The sequence below is a fragment of the Parambassis ranga genome, chromosome 22 (genome assembly GCF_900634625.1).
Source record: "Parambassis ranga chromosome 22, fParRan2.1, whole genome shotgun sequence".
Classification (NCBI taxonomy): domain Eukaryota; kingdom Metazoa; phylum Chordata; class Actinopteri; family Ambassidae; genus Parambassis; species Parambassis ranga.
In genome coordinates, this window is record NC_041042.1 from 12943694 (window position 1) to 12964160 (window position 20467).

Consider the following 20467-nt stretch of genomic DNA (forward strand, 5'->3'; position numbering starts at 1 on the left):
AACTGCTGCAAATGAACAAAGTCACAGTGTACCCAGTGTGTATACAGTTTAAGTATGTCTAAAGTCAGTTATAAATCTAACTAAAAAAACCCAGATACAACCCTAGTTTCCTTAAAGTGTGTAAATAATTAATTATTTCCCATGTTTGAGCAGCAGTTTGGGTTTTAAATTAAGAGACCTAGTGTGTGTGAACTGTTTGATCCAGGAGGTAGATGAATCACTAATGCTTTAGTGTGTCTTTGTGGTCAGAAACTAATCAGTATATCTCAACCTGTGGCAGGATATGTTGACTTTACTAATGTGTCATTGAGCAAGAGACAATAATTTTTTTACATTCATAGAAGCAAAATAATGTCATGATCAATAGCTGTTGTATCAGCAACTCCTTTAATGTGAATAGATAAAAATGGCAACAATCTCCATTGAAGATTTTCTCCCATTCTGTGTAGATGTCTGAAAATGCATTGAGTTTATTGAAAGTCATTTTTTTTAAAGACTCCTCATATTTTGTACAATTTTTTTTTCAATTTTCTCTATTGTCTGGCTGTTAAACTATCCCTGCGGTGGGCCTGTGCTGTTATGTGTGGAGCTGACAGAGCTGTAAGTCATTAGATATTAGGGCAGGTTCTGCAGGTTCACGCTGAAGAGGTGAATGGTTTTTGTGTCTGACAGCTCGTCAGCTTGCAGACAAAATTCTTACTCCACCTTGCCGCTGTGCTGGAATGCAAATGGCAGCAGGAGGAATGCTTTTGGCAGCAAATGAAAAATCAGCCTCTTGTTCTGCTCTTCACTGGTGTCCCGTCCCCCCCTCCTTCTATCTTTTGTCAGCTCCTTCTGTCTGCTACTTCGTGTATCTGTTTCCTGTCTCTCCCCATCGTTTCTCCTCTGCTCCTTCTTTCTGTCTCTTTCCCTTGTCCTTCTCGCTCACTCGGCATCCTGTTCACTGTGTTTGATTTGGGCATTCCTTTCCCCCCGAGCAGACAAAACAACCCTAGACCTCTCCGAACTGCAACCCCCAGAGTGTACACACACACATACACACACACATATACACACACTCTCCCCTTTGCTAATCACACACAGGAAATGGGCTCCCATGCAAACGAGGCCTGCTAGGCCAGTGGAGCTCAGGATGGAGTTTCAGGCCTTGAAATGTTTCTCCATTAGAAGAAATCGTACCTTCCTTTATTCTCCCTGGTTTCCTTCCTTTCACTTGGTGTGGCTCATCTGTCTTTTCTTTTTGACACTCTTCTCTTTCCATTCAGGCCAATGCTGATCCTGTATTTTAAACCACACATTTGAATGAAGCAATGTGTTTCACACTTGAAGGTTGAGAATAACATCAAACATCTTACATTTACTGTATGTGTTTATAAAGTGTAAGCCTAAGTACTCGAAAGCAGCCTCTGTTATCAGCAGCTTTCCATTATATGTGTGATAAAGGCATCACCAAAGATAAACACTACACAATAAAATGTTTCTGTAGGCGAGCACTGTAGCTGGGATGTCTGCTCTGTTTGGCTCATCACTGGTTGTAGGTATAGTGAAAGAATACAGTGTTGTTTTGCAATATTTGCTCACTAACTGTACAGAAGTGTTTCAAACACTGATGACATACAGAAAGCCTTCTTAGTGAGCTTTATTGTGAAATATAATAATCATATGGCATTGTGCAAGCTTCCTCATTCAGTACATCTGATCTGCTTGTTAAAAACCTGTGATGTTTTTAGTGTAATAGGACAGTCTTTAATAATTAATGTTGTCCAATTTAATGATGATCATGAAATTCACTTTTGCATATATTTGCTTTATTGATATTCATACCTGAAAGTCAATAGAGGATACACCTTTGTTTTCTGATTCATGTTAAATGTGGGAACATGACTGGTAGTTCAGTGACAGAAGGACGTGCTGCCTCAGACTGTTCCAGTTTATTCTACTGAACAAAATAATGAACTCTCTCCCATCCTGACATGCTTTGTGCGTGAGTGGGAGTGAGGGATGAGGAGGAGACACAGCTGTTTTCTGTTCTGTTTGGTTACAGGTTGGCTAACTGTCTGAATGAAAAATCCCCAAACAACACTTAAGTGTCTTCAAGAATGGATGTGTAAAAGTTAATTGATCACAACTCATTTCAGCAGAATTACACATTTGGTTCAGCCATGGAGTGTGTTTGATTCAGCACATAATCTGCATGTTAATGTTACTGCTGCCTTCATGATTCTAACATGACTGAGCAGAGTGCAGGGCAGCAGCACCGTGTGGGAACAAGCAGACAGGATTAAGCAGAAAGGAGCTGAGAGTGGCAGGAGCAGCTCCCAAGACTGATGCTCCGTGTCCATCAGTAGCTACTTACAGCACCGAAGTGTCTTTATCGCTGTCGACTTAGTTTGGCCTCGCTGAAGAAAAGCATCTTTCTGAACTGTGTTATGTAACTGAAGCCAAGCAGCAGGTTAGCTTTGCATGACGACTGGTACCTGGACAATTCAGTGTGCAGCAGTGGTTTAAGTGCGCAGCAGTTCCTTTGCCAGCAGTTAGAAAGATGTTAGCTGTTCCTTCTAATCAGTGAAGATAATTACTGACAGCTACTGCCCATCTTTTTCTGCTGTCCCATGTTAGACGTCCTGATGCTTAGTTATGGAACTTTAACATATTTTTATGTCCATTCCAAATGTACATTTGTATGATGTGTTCACTTGCTGCTTCTACCTTCACAGACATTTCCCCTTTCTCTTTCAGTCCCCCCTCCTCTTCCTGCTTTCTCCTCCTCCTCCCTCCTGCTACCCCTCTCATCCTTTAAATTCAGTCCAGACTCTAGTCTTAAATCTGGATTCTCTATGCTTAACCAAACATATGGAATGCTACTGTAGTGGAATGCTTCATGTCTGGGTTGTTTTCTGTGTGTGTGTGTGTGTTTGCACATTTTGAAGCAGATGAGAGTTTCTAGGATGATGATGATTATGATAATGGTGTGTGTGCGTGTGTGTGTACCAGTGCCTCCCCAGAGAACTGAATAGGGCCTTCTGTTGTCGTGGCCAAACATTGCTTGTCTGTTCATGCATAAGTCTATTGCAAGGCCTCTCAAATGTGTCCCATATCTGAGCAGTTAGCTCATTCTTAGCCTGTTAGCTTGACTGTGAACGATCTCCCCCACAGTGACAGCATTGTCAGCTCCGGCCCCAGGCTCCAGGGTTTGCCAACTGCCAAGCATAACAATAGTGAAAGATGGCATGAGTGTGTGTTTCTTGATATTATGATAACTAGTGCATCCACTTCAACTAACATCATCGCTTTTTTTGTGTGTTTTAACCACCAGGATGAAGAGTTCGTGGAGAAGGGCGTAACATGCTTTAGACAAAAGGATGCCTCTTAAATTTAGTAAGTCATGTCTTCCTGCTCTTTGGATAATGATTTATTGCAGCTCTTTCCTGTTCCTGCACAATATAAGGATGTTTCTGGGTCACTGGAAGTCTGCAGAAATGCTGCTTCTTTGCTTTGAAGAGCATGTTTAACTACATTTCCTGTATTGTGGGACTCAACTTAGCACAAGCAAGTTCAAATTTTTACTATTGTATAGAATGAGAAAGGGGACAAAATGTAAAAGAAAAATGTGGATCACATGCCCCAACATTGTAGTTATTTGTTTGATGAATGCATCTGGTTGTCCACAAACACATTGATTCATATCATGAATAACTTTCCTCTACTTTTCCCCTGAGTCCCATCTGTCCTCATCTTCTGCCTTTTGCCCAATTTTTCTTCTCTCCCTCTCACCCTCCTCCCACTCGTCCTCCTCCTTGCCTCTTCCGTTCCTCCACTGCTCTTTGTGAGTCTGTTTCCTGTTGGGCACAAATGCCGGCGCCGCATTTCCTTCCCCGAAGCCGAAGTCACACAGGAGTGGCACAAATATATATATTCTACAACGTGTGGACCCATTAACATTCACACTGTTCTTGTTAAATGGTGTGTATAAGAGATGATGATAGGCCAGGTTAGTCAGCAGGGACAGTGGATGCATGTGTGTCTGCTCACACAGCTGTTTAAGGTCAATATGTGGCCAAGGTGTGTTCTCTGTGTCTTCACGGAACAGTATATAGATGTGTTTAGTGTTCCGGACATCCTGCTTAAGCTGAATTAATCCCAAATAGCGTTGAACTGACAAAGACCATGAAAACTGGCAATAAAACAGGAAACTTATACAGAGCTTATAATCTGAGTGTCCTGCCACTAAATGTCCTATATTTCTTTTCATAATACACAATATTTTCATGTGAAGTATAACATGCAGCTCAGAATATTTTGTTCTTGCACTGATGCTATTACGCTTGTTGTAGTTACAACAGCCTGTAAGCTGCATCATCCCACAAGACACCCCCTCCCACCCCCCACCCTCGATATACAACGTCATCATTTTACCTCCTGTTCCCTCTGTCTCCTCCATCCTGCAGCTACTGCTGCATTCCTGCTGCAGTAATCCACTCTGGCAGCTACCTGCTCTGTATTCTATGGAGTCACTCCCCTTGTTTCTCACCATCTCTCCTCCGTATCTCTTCTCTTTCACTCTATCACTCTTTCACTGCTTACCTTGCATTATTAAGCACATTTTCGCTGCACATTTGTTCTAAGTTTTTGTATTGCCACCTCTCTCTTACATTCTCGTCAGAGAGCCTCTGAGGTCTCCATTCAGCCGCAGCAGGCTGCTAATGCCAAGGCTCAGGCTGATGAAGCACTGCCAAGGTCTGCCAAGCTAGCACTGTGTGTTTATGTGTGTGTGCTGGGATAGGAAAGAAGTGAATGAGCAGGATGTCAAGCAGCCTGGAATAAGGTGGAAGGGCTGTATGTTAAGAGCTATTGATGTGTCTATGAATTGATAGTCTGTTAGCCTCATAAAATGCCTGATCCATCATCCATTGCGGAAGAATGTGATGCTCAGCTGTCATCTCCTCTTCTCCTAGGTTAAAAGGAAGCATTTAAATACAGTACAAAGGAAAGTGGAGGAATGAAGCAGCAAAAATGGGGGCTGGGGTGAGTTTTAGAGGTCACAACAGAGGGGACAGTGGAGAGCTGAATGACAGACAAGTGATGAGAGAAAAGAAGGAATAGTAATAAGATGTTGTCCTTGAGCATGTCTGGGGGAAATGGGAGAATATACAAATATGCTTGTGTGTACTTGTAGTCACATTTACAGGCAGTGTTCGTTGCCAGTGACAGTGTGTGGCTCTGTTATCATCTGATGGCAAATGAAGCATCACGTTGTGTAAATGTTTGTTTAGCAGTGTGTGAGTGTTGTCTGGAGTCATGTGTTACTATTCCAAGTAAAGCCAGAAAGCACTGAAACATCTGTGCATTCAGCTCTGCATTGACATACATGGAGCAACAATCAAAAGAGGCACAGTGCCAGATTTTATTTCCCCTTTTTCTGCCTTAAATGGAGAAAATATAAGACACAGGTACAACATCCAAACAGAAGACATAATAACTTCTTTCTGTCTCTGCCTCACCTCGTTCTTTCACAGCCTGACTCACACTTGTTCACACAGACGTTTAGTTGACTCCTAACAAGTGTCATCATGTTGCGATGTCTTCATGTCCTCTTATCAGCATGACACACACACACATTCTTTCCTGAGCAGTTAATTATTGCACACCACTTCACGTATCTGCATGCACTCATTGGGTCATATGAGGATTTTAGCTGACGTCTGCTCACAGTGTTTGAACAGCTGTTAAGCATAGTTTTAAATAGGTAGTGAGCGTTCATCCTGACCACAAACGCTGGCCTGAGACTTTCCCTTTAGTTTTATTTAGTCCGTTTTTATGTCAGCAACTGTTGTGTATTAAAAGTCATGTGTATACATTGCTCTAAGACACACCGTGACTTTTTGACCATGACTAACATTTGTCGCTATCATGTTTTATCGTGTTTGCCATATTGGAAGTACCCATGTGTCTTTTGTTAAACTTTATGTTCTGTTTGCTGCTGCAGGAAGAGATACAATCTGCTCTCCTAATCAGGGCCTCCCTCCAGTTTGCTCCCAGTGTCTCTTGTGGAGTGTTTTACATGTTTACAGTGTCAGCAACCTCTAACCCCAAACACACAGGACAGCAGTCTGAGGTGGGAAGTATTTTAAGCAACCCTGATGGCAGGACACATGAACCATAAATCTGGGTGTTTACGTAGGAAGTATTGCCAAATTTTGTGTTTATTTCAAGTACAGACAAGTGTTTATACACGCAGCACTACATAATATTAGAGACACAGTATTGTAACTATAGCAAAAAAAAAAAAAAAATAAGACACAGAAAATCCCTTTTTTCTGTTCGACTGCTTTTTAAGTTGCTCCACATCTCCTTGGCTGCAGATCTGCCTGAGGGAAAGCTAGCTACTGACTGGCTAGTATTTTCGGGTGCTGCTTTTTTAAATAGAGCATCTAATATCCTTTCCCCTGCTCTGCTTCTTCTTCTTCTGTAGCAGCAACAGTGACTTGTGGATGTAATCCTGCATGTAGCGCTGATTTGTGTGGAGAGAACATGCTCCAATTTACTTTTCAGCCTCTAAGATTAGGAGCAGAGCCAAAAAAAAGCTCAGAAGGCTTTGAGTTCGATTCAACCTCTTCAAAGTCACATCTTCAATCAGGTCATAAAATGAAGGAAGCCAAAAAATGTAGTGCATGTGTAGGGCCATATATTCATCCACGAGAGTCCAACACTGTAACTCCACTGGCTTTTTTCTCTCACCCTGCCACATCTGTCTTACCCTCTCTTCCACCTTTCTCTGGTATTTCTTACCCCCGCCCTTCTCTGCCTGTTTTCTCCCTCTCATCTTCTTATCATGCCCACACGTACAAGAAGAGTGCAACCTTTAAGCCTCAGCAACAAGATGTAGACGGACAGAAAAGGAGAGAGACCTAGAAAAGACTACAAGTTACTGGCCTAAAATAGGAATGTCCAAGTGTAACCCCTTTCACACTGGAAAAAACCCACTACTGTTTTCAGTAGGAAACGGAGCTGTATATGACAAATGTATTTATTGTTAAGTTTTTTTTCTTATTGTCTTTCTTACAGTGAGAGCCCTATATTTCTTGTAAAATTAAAACTAGTTTAGACGGTTTACAAATGACTGGAATGTCCATACTGAGTGACTCCGGTCATCGGCAGCCAAGCTGTGGAGGAAATATGAATGATGAAGTGAAAAATCTAAAGTATCATTTCACTTTTTTGATTTGCTAAACAAAGGAAATAACTTGTTTAAAATAAATAAAAGTCAAAACTCCTAACAATGACTGATGCTACCCTGACAAGCAGACAGCATCTGCTTTGCCGCTACGGTGGTATTGTGGTTAACTTCTATGTCTTCTCCCATAAACAAATCTATTTTTCTACAAGAGGCGACGTTTTGTTTACCCACTATTTTACCACATTTCAGTACTTATACTGTAAGTGGCTGTTTCACCAAAGATCTTAAGGGAAAAATCGAAGCAAAGTAGGTATTCCCATCCCAGTTCAGCTTGCTCCAATGAGCGAGCTACATGACCTTAGTTCCTTATCCGTTTTTCTGCTGAAACGCAGCACTGCCTTTCATTTCTGTACCATTTTTCCAGAAGCTGAGCAAAACTGAAAGGGTGAAAGAAACGAAGAAAAAAGTAACATGACAGCACAGGAAATGGCAAACCGAACATTATGGGATGCCGGTTTTCTTTTTCTTGGAAAAACAGAAAAATGCAGGCCAAGCATCAGGTCTCCACCATCTTGTGGCTTCCACTGCTGCGCCAGCATCCATACACTGCAGTTGTCCTTCTGCACACAGACGCACAAATACACAGGATTTGTCACACACTCACATTTTCAAACTGGCAGTAACCCCCTACATGAAGATGCGGTTGAGGCATTTTGATTGGACTGAGGCCCTTTATTAACTACTGTTTATGAGGCAGAAGAGCTTCAAACCCATAAGTTCCAACTTAATGTCAAGTGCAACGGAGAGGGGGATTTTTTTCTTTTTCTTTCCTTCCTTCTCTCTTTCATGGAGAGAACAGAATGTACTGAAGGCAACAGGCAGGCAGGAAGAGAGTGGCTAAAGCCTTAATGATATGGTGTATGATTGTAACCTTGGTGTGCGTGTGTGTGTGCACGCACAGGCAGAGTGGATAGACAAAGTTTTACCACTTTTTCATAGTATTGGTCCTTAATGCATACGTCTCTTGGGCGCTATTACTGTATCTTTATCTGTTTGTCAAAATGAGTTTATGTTTATGTTATGTATGAAGGCAGCTGGATTCAGATGAGATGTGAACATATTCACAAGCTTTTAGGGGCTAAGACCTACTTTATCGGGGATAAAGTGGGTCTAGCTTTGTATTTTGGCAAAATCAAATTTTATGGAGGAGTCTTAGACTAGACTCAAACTAACAGTAGACATGGTTCTACCCTTTGGGTTTTCCTACTGTCTTTTAATGATGTAATTGCTTGTGTTGATTGAAAGCTGTTACAAATGTTTCACAATGTTTTAAAGTGGGTTCACAAATGTGGGGCACGCTCATTCATCCATACAAGGAAATAGTTGCTTTATGGTCAACATAGAGTGGACCTAATACACAGGAGGGTTGCAAATTGTGAATGTGTTGTATACGTGAAATGTTTTTTTTTCTACATGATCCATATAAAATTGCCATAATTAGGATACGGATGTGCATGTAAGTTTAGCAAATGACTTGTTCAGATGGAGTTCATGCTGAACTTACTGTCCTCCCAGGCTTTCTACATTCTTCCTGCTGATCGACAGTTTCAGTGCCCTGCTTCTCGTAACAACGGCAGGAGGGGCCAAAAGGTCAAGTAGTGAACATCCTGTCCAGATTTCAGGGAAGTGGAAGAGGCTGGAGTCATTGTGTGCCTTACTAAGCAGCTCATTTTAAGCCATTTTTATGTTCCCTTTTTAAAGGCAGTTATGTATTATGCGATATAGCTGCCATCTGAACAGGGAATCCTGCTGTCAGACATGGGTCAGAAAGCAGTCACTGGAATCTAGGCTAGAAAGCTGCAAATTGTTCTGATCCACCTGATGCCCTGAGCAGACTGATTTATGTATTTTAAATACTCCCCAGGTTCTAAAACCCAGACAATGTCCCAGTTAAGTATAGGCACCTTCAGTGAGAGGGCCTCTGAGAGCCTTTGATTGGCCTGGTTTAAGTGCAGACCAGACATAGTGAGAGCCTGGCAGTGCCATGGTTGGTCCATCAGTAGGAATGTGTCCGCATAAAAGGGGCAGTTTCCCTGCTTCACAGCTCTTACCCCCCTCCAGGTTGTCCATAATTGTCAAACAAAGCACAGAACAAGAGAATGAAACTCAGTTTGAGTCGAGTTCAGAAAACCTCCCCAGCCTCCCTCCTGCCCTACTTCCTTCTTACTCACCTTCCTTCTCTGTGTTTTCAAACAACAGCTTATTAAGACAAATAAAGATATGATTCATGTATTTCCAGGTGTCGAAAATAAAAGAAATACACACATTTAATGGTCTATTAGTTATGTGTATGTGTGGCTTGGCCTTAAATGGAAGGGATCTATGGTCTTAGACTATGTACTGATCACCATCATTCTAATTCCCTCCTGTCCAGCCCTGAATGTAGCTAATGAGGCCCCAGGCCTGCCGTAAGTGAATCAGGTATGTTGATTGGGTTGGCAGCGGCAGGCCCTTGCCAGAGTCACTTTGCACGCACTGCCACCCCTTAAAAGCGCTCGCTTGGCCATACTGGTGTGCGTGTCAGAGAGAGGGATATGGAGGGGAGAGATGAGGGAGGGAGGGAGGGAGGTAGAGAACTGGCAAAGAAATAAAGGGAGAATGAGAGGAGAGGTATGCAGCCTGCCAAGACAGGAGTAACTGGACCAGGCAAAATGCCATTATTAACCAGAACAGGGCTCAACCAGAGCTGGTTTTTGGGGACCTAAATCCAACCCTGAGATAATCAACAAAATAATGAAGACAGAACTTGATGGATGTTTAATTGTTTGCCAGGCCCAAGTATGGGATCTATTCTAGAATAACTGAACTGAGCTTCTTAGTGCTGTCTGAGGAACTGTCGTGAAGAATTGAACAATTTTGTGCTGCCTGTTCTTAATGGGGATTTTCTCTCTACTGGAAAAGGATCAGTCAGAACAACTTTGAACACAGAGGCTAGCTCAAGTCAACAGCCACAGCTGTGTAATGCCACAAAATGACTTATTGATGAAGGTGTTTCAGACAGCTAAGTCAGCAGTCTTCTCCACAATATTTGTCTTTTCTTACAGCACTACACTGTGAAGATTACCAAACCGCCAAACCTCATGAAAGTTAAAAAAAAAATGAAAACACTTTGTCTAAATGCTTTGAGTTCATATTATGTTTGTTATAAACTAATCCTCCCCATACTGACATTCAAAGCTTATTTAGCTTTAATTTATGTTCACAGAACACTTAATGAATTGTGGTGTGAGTTGTTTGGGCTTGTTACACCATATGAAACTATAGAAAGTATATAAATCCATCCTGCCGTCAACCATAATAGCATGTTATACCTTGTTGTATACCATCCACACATGGTTCATATAGACAAAAAAAGGATTTGGTTAATTTACTGCACTGGTTGATGTTTTTACAGCAGTAAATGTTGTAAAAGAAAACTACAGTAGTCTACATATGTAGTGGTTTGTAGCTTTGAACACAGTGCTGTAAACCAAGGGGAAAGAGGAGACACTAAGCTGGCTGTCGGAGGGGAGGGGGGTTGTCGATAAGTGATGATGTGTGCAGATGTTTTGCCCTACCCGCAGGTCGATTTTTCCCTTGGCGGAATGACGGGGGGAAGGGGAGTAATGGGACTTAGAAGCAGGGGTAGAAAAGCCCACTACCTGAATCATGCATGAGCCAAAATCATTGACTGTTAGAATTATGGAGGCCCTGCTGACAGGCAGACTGTGGTGTGCTAATGATCTGTGTTCTCATCACGCTGAGCTATGCTTGGTGCACAGATGAGCGCCAAGGCTGAAGAAATGCAACTATTCCCCTCTCACATTAATTTGAGGATGGCAGTTCAAAAATATCCTATAATATTTGTCACAGTAATGACATTTCTTGTCATTATTATTATTATTATTATTGTTCTTGTATTGAAAGTGTTTTCTAGGTCCTCTCACAATCAGTTTTCTTTAATCATTCCTGCTGTCCCGAGGGACTGTGAATGGTGTAGTGTTGTGGCGGGATGGTAATGGAGGAGGTCTGCGTTATTGAGATGTGCTGCTGTCAGCAAAAGCAAAGGCTGGCAAGCAGGAATCGATGTTGGACACATGAGTAGGGCGACAACAAGGTGTGTGCGTCTGTGTATGTGTGTAAACCCCCAGCCCCACACATACACCTTCAAGCTGTGCCTACCCCCACTCCTTTGGAGGATGGACAAGGTGAAATGCACAATGGTTCAATGGCAAAAAATGAGTGCAGTGTGCAGTTTTTCTGTTACTGTCTGTGGATGTGAGCTTGCTAAAGATCAGCTAGCTTAATAGAAATTGTGAATCTGGTCGAATCTGTAGTGGTGATAAGATGCAGTTAGAGTGAGAGAGATTTGTTTTATGTGCGTGCCAAATTATGTGACAGTGTGTTAAAGTACACACCTTTACTCCAGTCTGTGGTTTGTGTCACAGGAATTAGATGTAACTGTGAAATGATACTCTGACCATGCTCGTGTGGCACAGTGTGCAGTCAGCTGTCTGCTAATTTCTATCCTCTTGGCCTATCCTATTTGCCTCACTTACTAAGCTATGTTTCAGAATGCAAATGATTGTCATTGACTAAGCAGGGATACCTAAGTGTTTCCTCTCTCCCTCCAACAGATGACAGATTTGTCTGCTAAACACCACTCAGAGGGAACTTTGAAGTCATAAAGAGACGGTGGCAAAACAAGACAAACTGTTGCTGAAAAACAGAGCTTTTCCTCAGGGGCCTGAAGGACTTGCTGTCCCTACCACCCCAATGTGGACCCTCCAGCACACTGTCATTAAATAATCTGGATTGCAAAACAAACCTAACCCATACAACATCAAGAACTCTGTAGCCATGTCTGATCATAAGGACATGACGCATCGCCACCTGCGACACAAGCTACAGAGTCTCGGCCGAAGACTGGATGAACTGGAAGAAGCAACCAACAAGCTGCAGAAATCTGAGGATGAACTACTTGACCTGCAGGTCAGTGCCAGTCTTAACTGTGTGTGTGTATTTCAGATATTTCAGAGTAGTGATTAATGGCTGAACTCTTTCTTCTATAGGACAAGGTCATCCAGGCTGAAGGCAGCAACTCATCTCTTCTTGGTGATGTGGAGGCCCTGAGGAAACGTCTCCTGAAGATCCAAGGTAAAGATGAGGAGGTACGCAAAGCTGAGGACCTATGCCGCACAGTCAGAGAGAAACTAGAAGAGGAGGAAAGCCTCACAAAGGAGCTAAAGGCAGAGATTGAACGTCTTCAACGGAGGATGGCTGAACTGGAGAAACTGGAAGAGGCTTTTGGAAAAAGCAAGTCTGACTGTAGCCAGCTCTGCCTCAGCCTCAACGAGGAGAAGAACTTGACCAAAAAGCTCTCATCTGAGCTGGAGACACTGAAAACCCGCTTGAAGGAGGTGGAGGGATCTGAGACAAAGCTGGACAGAGCAGAGCAAGCTTTGGCTATGGAGCTTGAGAAACTCAAGGCATTCACACAGACCTTTGTGAGTGAGCGGAAGAGGCTACTAGAAAAGCAGAGAGAAGATGAAAAGACCATTTTAAAGCTGACAGAAAAACTGGATCATCAGAAGAATCGCCTCAGCATGTCAACAGACCCCAGTCACACAGATTTCATGAGGTCAAGGATTGAAGATGAGCTGTCATCTACAGGGCTCTTCTCAAGTAAACTAACTGGATGCAAGAAGAGCATGGACTACTTGAAACTAGGTGATGAAAACATTGGTATTGTAAACAAATCTGAAAACGAGAAGAACAGCAGCCTTGAAGGTTCACAAGAGGAAGACAACAAAGTCAAGGAGCTGACACAGGAAGTGGAAAGGCTGAAGAACCGCCTTAAACAGTTAGAGATAGTGGAAGATGAGTTGAAGAACTCCGAGTCCAAAAATGGTGAACTACATGAAAAGTTTCAGATTGAGCGAAACCGAGCCCGCCAGCTAAATGAGCAGGTTGAGCAGCTCCGGACTCAGCTGTGTGGAAAAGGTGGAATTGGAGGAAATGGAATTAGCAACGTAGAGAAACACGGCAATGGAAGCGCCAACAATTGTCTCAACAACCCTGTTAAAGTCCTGGAAAATGGCAAAGCTGAAAATGAAGAGATAACTGTGAAGGGAGGTTTCAGGCAAGAGAAGCCTAAATATAGGAGTGCTGTACCTGTCTCAGAACCAAGCTCTCCAAAACATAGGAACAGGGAGCTCTCGCCGCAGCATAAGCGAGAAACTAAACTGAGGAGCAAAGAGCTCAGCAACTCAGAGGAGAGTTCTCCTAAGTCTGTGAGGAGAGCCCTTAGTCCTGCTCACAAGAGCAGAAGGATACCCAAGACTCCAACCACTGCAATTTCATCAGATAATGGATTAAGAGAAGCACGAGTAACTGAGGAAAAGTCAAAAGGAGCCACATACAGCTCTGTGTCTTCTAGTGATACTAAAAAGGTGTCTGTTCTTAGTCGCTACCCTCCAGCAGCAAACGACCAGAAACCACTGAGGACGGCTCACAAACAGACCGAGGGCGACATTAAGAAGAGCAAAGAAAAGTTTTCAAAGTTATATGTAGGTAGTGATAGTGAATCAAACAACTCTGATGTAGTGCCTGATTCCAGCAACATGAACACTGCACTAGATAAGGAAACAGCTTCTGCCTCTGATCAGGAATCAGCAGACCGGGTCCAGGAGTCTGTCTCTGTATCTCTGGCGTCCTCCCTCTCCAAAGCCAATGGATCATACACTGCCTACAGATCACACATCACTCCACTGTTGCCCAATGACCAGGGGTCAGAGAGTCATTCCTCTGCCTCTGAAACAGAATCCACTGGTTCAAGGCCCTCTGAACCTGACCCTGTAAATGAGACGTCTAGTGCAACTGTAAGCAGCAGGACTGCAGCTTCCAGGTATTCTAGATACCCCCATGTCCATGACTCGCACTCAGAGGGTTCTTCCTCCAGGAGCTCGTTCGATGAGGAGCTGCACAGCAGGGCACAGTTAACTGAAGGAAGTCACCGGGGTTCCTTGCATACTCCAACGGGGATTGAAATCCAACGAGTGTGCAGCCCACGAGAGGCGCTGAGGTCAAAAGCTGTCATCAAGCCTGCTATTGTTGAGATTGACAGGAAGGAAGTGATGACCTCAGAACCTTTGTCCACCAATGGCAAACCCAAGATCTCCACGAAACCTATTGTGACCACGACTAGTAAAATGACCAGCAGTATAACCATCTACCCCAATGACCCAAGCTCTTCCAGAACCAGCAGTCGCAGCAGCAGTGTTTCCAGTGATGCCACGCCCATCAAAGAACGCCACACATCCACTAGTAACATCCTTATTGGTAGGTGTTAACAATCATCCAAAAACTGATGTTATGAAGGACAATGCTTGTAAAAACTGTTAATTTTTTGCTTCCATGAACTTTTCTCTCACTTATTTCCAGGCCCCAGCAGTGACCACCATGGCAGTATTTCCATCCCATATGAGATCTCCATACCCAAGAGTGATATTACCTTGAGGTCATGCCAGGACCAGGATTGTGGGACAGATGACCATAGCCTCAATTCCTCATCAAGGTCCAAACTCCACAATACTTCTAGGTTGGAGACCATCACCACAAGTCACCTATGCTGTCAGCGAAGCAACTTCACCACCTCTGCAGACCTCAATGACACTGAATCAGGTTTCGAGAGCAGCAGTAGCACAACCACGGTCACCAGCTGGAGAAGCCAAAGACAAAGCCAGCAACCCCAAGAGGACAGTTTACCAGACATGAAGAATGTGACAGTGAGGAGCACCTGGAAGAACAGAGGGGCCTTGTCAGTGGATGAGGCCGGTCGAGGAAGAGGGGCTACAAGGGCAGTGATGGATGGAGGGTCTGAAGATGAAGCTGAAACTGCAACAACATGGAGGGCTTACCGGGCAACCACTTTTGACACAGATGAAACTGTAAATAGTGGAAGTGTGGTTGGTGGGAATGCTGCAGCACAGAAGGCAGCCAAGCCGTCCCCTGCAGAGGTGAGAGAAAACGTAATTTTGAACGAGTGTGTTTCTTGTACAACTAATAGAAATAAGTTGTTCTTAGACTGCATGTTTGTGCTATTCCCTATCCCTTAGGTGTACATGCAAAGGATCAACAGTGGCGCTGTAACTAACACACGAGAAGTTGAGGAGTCTGTGCTTCACCGAGGCAGGTGCTCTCAATCTCCCACTATGGAAGCAGGCTTGGGAAGGACAATGCCCCACGCACCTGTAACCTCTCAGTCCTGGAATAGAACATACCCATCACAGCAAGCACCGGTATGACATTTATTCATTTTATGCTGATACTAGTTTAATTTTTTATGTGAACTGTCAATTAATTAAACATTTTCTGTGATATTGCTGCATGTGTACAAAAGCTTCTAAATGCAAATAGATACACCAGTGACTTCAGAAAGTATAGTGTGTCCACTTACTGCTTCAGCTTGTATTTTTCCCTGACGCCTAGCTCTGTGACTTCAAGCTTAGCACAGCAGTTCTGAAACCCACCCCACTCCTCCTGCACCAGTAAGCACAAAGAGAAACGGGTGGGACAAGAAAAAAGAGGGAGGATGGAAATGAAAGGACAGGAGGAAGAAAAGGGTTAAGAAAACCACAAGGAAAAAAATTACTTTCCTGTATTTAAATGTGGCAAAACAGTACGTCTGCCATGCCATTCTGCTCGGGTAACTGTTTGAGTTCTCACCTTCACATAATGTAAGCAAATGTGTGAATGCTTTTATTTTCCACTGTGTATATTTATGGCATTAATTTGATATGTCCACCTGCAAATCGTCATGTTTGAGGGTCATACTCACATTACCTTTCCAACACTTAAGAGTACAAAGCTCAACAAAACGAGGGACTTAGCCACATTGTGTTATGATATGGTACAGTATGACTGTAAGTCTTTAGAAAGACAAGGTAAAGAGTACTTGCTGATATGATATATTGTCAAATGGATGTAATACTGCTTTCAGAGGGGCTCCATGTCTGAAATAACACGTCAGTTTGACTAAGTAGACCTGACTGTGGGACTTTGGGTAAGGTCCCTATATGTTTCCTCTATAAATAAACCGTCCGTTGCCAAGGAGACAGACACACAAACAAATGCAAAGAGTCTAAACTGTCTCATCCATCATTTTTAGTGTTGTTTACGAAGTAAAGCAGTGTAGATAAATCCAGTTTTAAGTGCCTTTGTATTCCATTTGTACAAACATACTTATGAAAATAGTTCTTGAGAGATTGGAAAGAGTCAGACAGTGTTTGGTATTGACTTTTTTCTCAGGAAAAAACTAGTGTAATGACTGTTTTATTAGTTCCTGATTATTTTTCCGTTGATGAAATAATCAGTAAATTGTCTTAGAATTACAGCTTATGGACTTATTCCTGGCTCACACAGATCCCAATTTAAATCGGCATGTCAGCAGTATAAAGTATAACAATAATGAGATTGACTTTTTGTAGGCTAATGCTGGCATCAGACTGACTTTGGCTCCCTGTAACACCTTCAGTTTTACATACAGACATATGCCATAAAGAAACGATTACATTAAAACATTGCAGCTTAGAGCTGTAATTACCTGCAGGGCCCCTCCCTGTCATAAACCTCAATGAAGCTGATCTAACACAGTGTTGTTAACCCTCTAACGCCCCCTTTCATCAGTAATATTGACTGGTAGGGCCTTTGTTTCTTAGGTGACTCCTCCTCCTCTCTCCGTATTCTTTTCAATCTGTCATTGAACCCTGACACGAACAAAATGACTTGAAGTGATCTGTTTAAGGATCTCTGTCAGGGTCAGTGCCCGATCACTTCTTCCACATGGCCTTAACAATAACTGCATTTGCAAGACCATGACCGTGTAACATGCGTCTCTTGTTCTCCTCTTTTTGACCCACGGCAGGCCCAGTTAACCTAGAGCCCTGAATGGAGTCTGTCCAACCATTCCTATTTCTGATGTGGAACATCAGCAGTGTTGTCACTCCTTCAGCTTTTTGTCAGGCATGCACTTTGTAATTTTATTGTGGGAATTTCCTAAAGCAGCTCGGTTGACTCTGCGGTCTGATAAAACCTTGTTCATCCTGATGTTTGATGCATGAACTGGTCACTCCATTTGGATAGCAATTATGAGCGAAAATTGCCTCAAAGGAAAAAAAAATGCTTCAAACAGTTGGTCTTTGAAGCATGCCTTGGAGCCCAGCCGATCTTCTTTGGTTTGGATTTTCAGAACGTTTCAGTGGTCTGAACAGCATCCATTCCCAAGAGGCTTGGATAAATACAGCTGTAGTTAGGACGGTGGAAGGTTGGGATTAGTCTGTGATTGCGGTGTCAAAGGTTGATAGAGGAGCCTTTTTATTACATGGTTGTAGATAGGGGGCATTCTACCAATAATCCGGAGTCCCATTGATTATTATTTAACTGTGTTTGCACTCCTCTGTTTTGGCATGTGTTTGATCCATTGCGTTGCAGTCCACATGTGTTTTTGTTTTTTGAGGCATTTTACTTCTCGTCTGTCAGCTGATTTTCAGGGGATGCGTTTAACCTCTTATTGTTATGACTCTTCAGCATGTGAAGTGATGTGATTGAAAATCACCTCTATTGATCTATCAGTAGTCATTAAGGAAGAGACAACCTTCCTAATTCCTTTAAATACCCTGGAGCACTCTGGGCAGAGTGATAGCTTATTGATTACCTTTCTTTTTTGACCCTATGTGAAAATTGTCAGGGTGTAATTTAATCAAACCATCACAGGACAGAGAAAGACTCTCTGTTCTGTTTCCACCACTGTGGTCTAGATTACTATTCTAGCCAAATACCTAATAACATTGATACATGACAAATTGTTGTTGCAGCTACCAGGCTTTTTTTTAGCCGTTGCCTGAAAGCACTACATCAAAAAAGAGAGCACAATTCTGATATAATTAAGGCTTATAGGTTGGTATAAAATGTTCTGTGTTAGTCACTCCGCCTCAGACTGCAGAACAGAACCACATTGTAGTACTTCCTCCCCATTATAGCAGTAGGAAACCTCAGCCTGTATGTGAATGAGCCATGAACTTATGTTTGGCTGAGGTTAGCGGGGCTGATATGGCTGATGAGTGAGATACCAAAACATCCTCTGCTGAGAAAACACAGTAGCAGCAAGGTAGACATTGCTGTTTTACTGTTTGCCTGATGTGACCCGTACAGAAAATTTCCTGTAGTAGGTAAAAACTTCAGACAACAGACACTGCACACACTGCATGAAAAGCAGTAAATGAATGGCTTTTATAAATCCTAACCAATAAACGGATCATTGTCTTTGTCTGGGTAAATCGGACAGAAATTTCACCTCTTCTGAAGCATTTCACCCGGAGTGTCGAGGGTATTGTCTTTCTGGAGAGCAGATTTAAGAGTTTGGGTTGGCAATGTAACATCATTCCTTAAAATTGGGCCAGAGACCAAGGGCAGACAGATTTAAAGCGGGGATGTAATTTGTTCTGCAGAAGCTCCAACACGCTACTTGTTTCATTTCTTAAATCTGCTGCATGTCATTCTGCATTAGAGCGCAAAGTCTTCCCCTTTCAGAGTGGTCTTAAAAGTCCAGAAAGCATGAGCCAAATGAAAGACTTTATCGACATTGTTTTGGGAGACGCTTGTCTTTTCTTCCGAGAGTTCGATGAGAAGAGTGATTACACTCACATGTCTGTACAGCAGACATTTAGCTGCAGTGGTTTAGCTAATTTTAGTATAGATGCTGGAAACGGGGAGAAACAGCCATCTTGGCTCTGTCAAAAGGCAAGAAAATATGGTTAGCAGCAAATGTAAAACTCACAAAATACCACATATTTCATTGCTTTATTTCTTGCAAAGTGTAAAAAATGACAAGCAGACACTTCAGGAAGTCACTGATCCTAGTAAAGAAATATTGTATCATAACTCACAGCTTGCAGGTTTTACACTTATGTTACAGAAAAGATATAAGACTTCAATTTGTGACTTATAAATGTGCTGGTAGCGGGGATTTTATACTTCATGTGTATTTCCATCTTTTATGCATCAGCTTCAGACTGTAGCTTCATATATACTACACATGAGAGTCCTGTCAATTCCTCAAATGTCTCATTCCCACTTTTCCTCTATAAATTGTTATTCTGTTTTGATGGAGACCAAGTAGTCTCAGTCCCACTTTTCTCTATAAATATTCTGTTTTTATTCTGTTATTCTGTTTTGATGGAGATTATGTAGTCCCACTGAACATGTTGAAACTGAAGCCTGACATTCTTCAGCTGTGAAACATCGCCTGACTTGTCATCATTTATTTTTATTATCACCTGATGTTCCTCTATCCTCTTACGCAATTATTTTTGAGCTGTATTAAAAAAACACTGACTCATTGGAATAAGTCTACACAGGGAGAATTCAGTTTGACACAGGAACACAAGCAGAATGGATTATCTATACATTTTACATTATACATTTATCCCTTTTTCTTTCACTTATCTATTGTGGGTCTGCCTCAGGCCCTCCTCCTGTATGGACACACCTAGAACACCTCCCCAGAGACAGGTTGTTTTAGTTTAGTTTAGTTTAAATTGAAAGTATTTTAAAATTAAACTAATTAAACTAAAATTAAAAATGGGTTTAAATCCTGTTCCAATGTGTCATATAGTGCAAACCTCCTGTTTAGTGTAGGAGGAACACTTTGAGTCCATTCCAAGGAAACCTTGTGAAAGCTCCTGTGGCTTACCATAGAAGGAGAATATGCCACTCCACTGTTTCCTCCCTCAGTGACTGGAACAGGAAGTGACCACACTGAACACACCCACATGGCTGCATTTGCTGGTGACTGATTTCCTGTCTGTTACCCCTGGAGACGGAGCAAGGCGGTTCAGCAAGGCTCCATTAAAGCCAATTAGCTAAAATGCTTTCTAAAACTGCATCAGAAGCCAACTCCAACCCACCAAATGTCACTAATTATGGTGCTTTTTTAAAGCTGAAATTACAGGAGTGGGGTGCTGTTTCTGTGTGCTTCAGGAACTGCATCGTCATCTAACTCTCGCTTTCATACAGCAGGGCTACTGAGGTTATGAGAGGGGACGTGCCGCTGTAGCCACCACAGACTAGTAACTTGGGGTTTGTTTTCTAGTCAGCCCACCAAATTATAAATCTCTCAGCTTGGGGTATGTTTGGGGTTTTGGGTTGGGGATTTTTCCCCTGGCAGACGTCCACATCGCAGACTTTACTTGT

At 42.5% G+C, this 20467-nt stretch overlaps 1 protein-coding gene across 2 annotated transcripts in view; it reads left to right on the plus strand.

Annotated features, from left to right (window-relative positions):
* Nucleotides 1-20467, plus strand: part of luzp1 (leucine zipper protein 1) — a 36515-nt gene that overhangs the window by 9581 nt on the left and 6467 nt on the right. The window contains exons 2-6 of one of the 2 annotated variants that reach the window (XM_028394888.1): nucleotides 3317-3378; nucleotides 11854-12208; nucleotides 12289-14557; nucleotides 14660-15234; nucleotides 15334-15516. In XM_028394888.1, the coding sequence (XP_028250689.1) occupies nucleotides 12077-12208; nucleotides 12289-14557; nucleotides 14660-15234; nucleotides 15334-15516 (3159 nt within the window). In that variant the 5' untranslated portion in view covers nucleotides 3317-3378; nucleotides 11854-12076. The remainder of the gene's footprint in view (nucleotides 1-3316; nucleotides 3379-11853; nucleotides 12209-12288; nucleotides 14558-14659; nucleotides 15235-15333; nucleotides 15517-20467) is intronic. The other variant, XM_028394889.1, reaches the window with a different exon arrangement.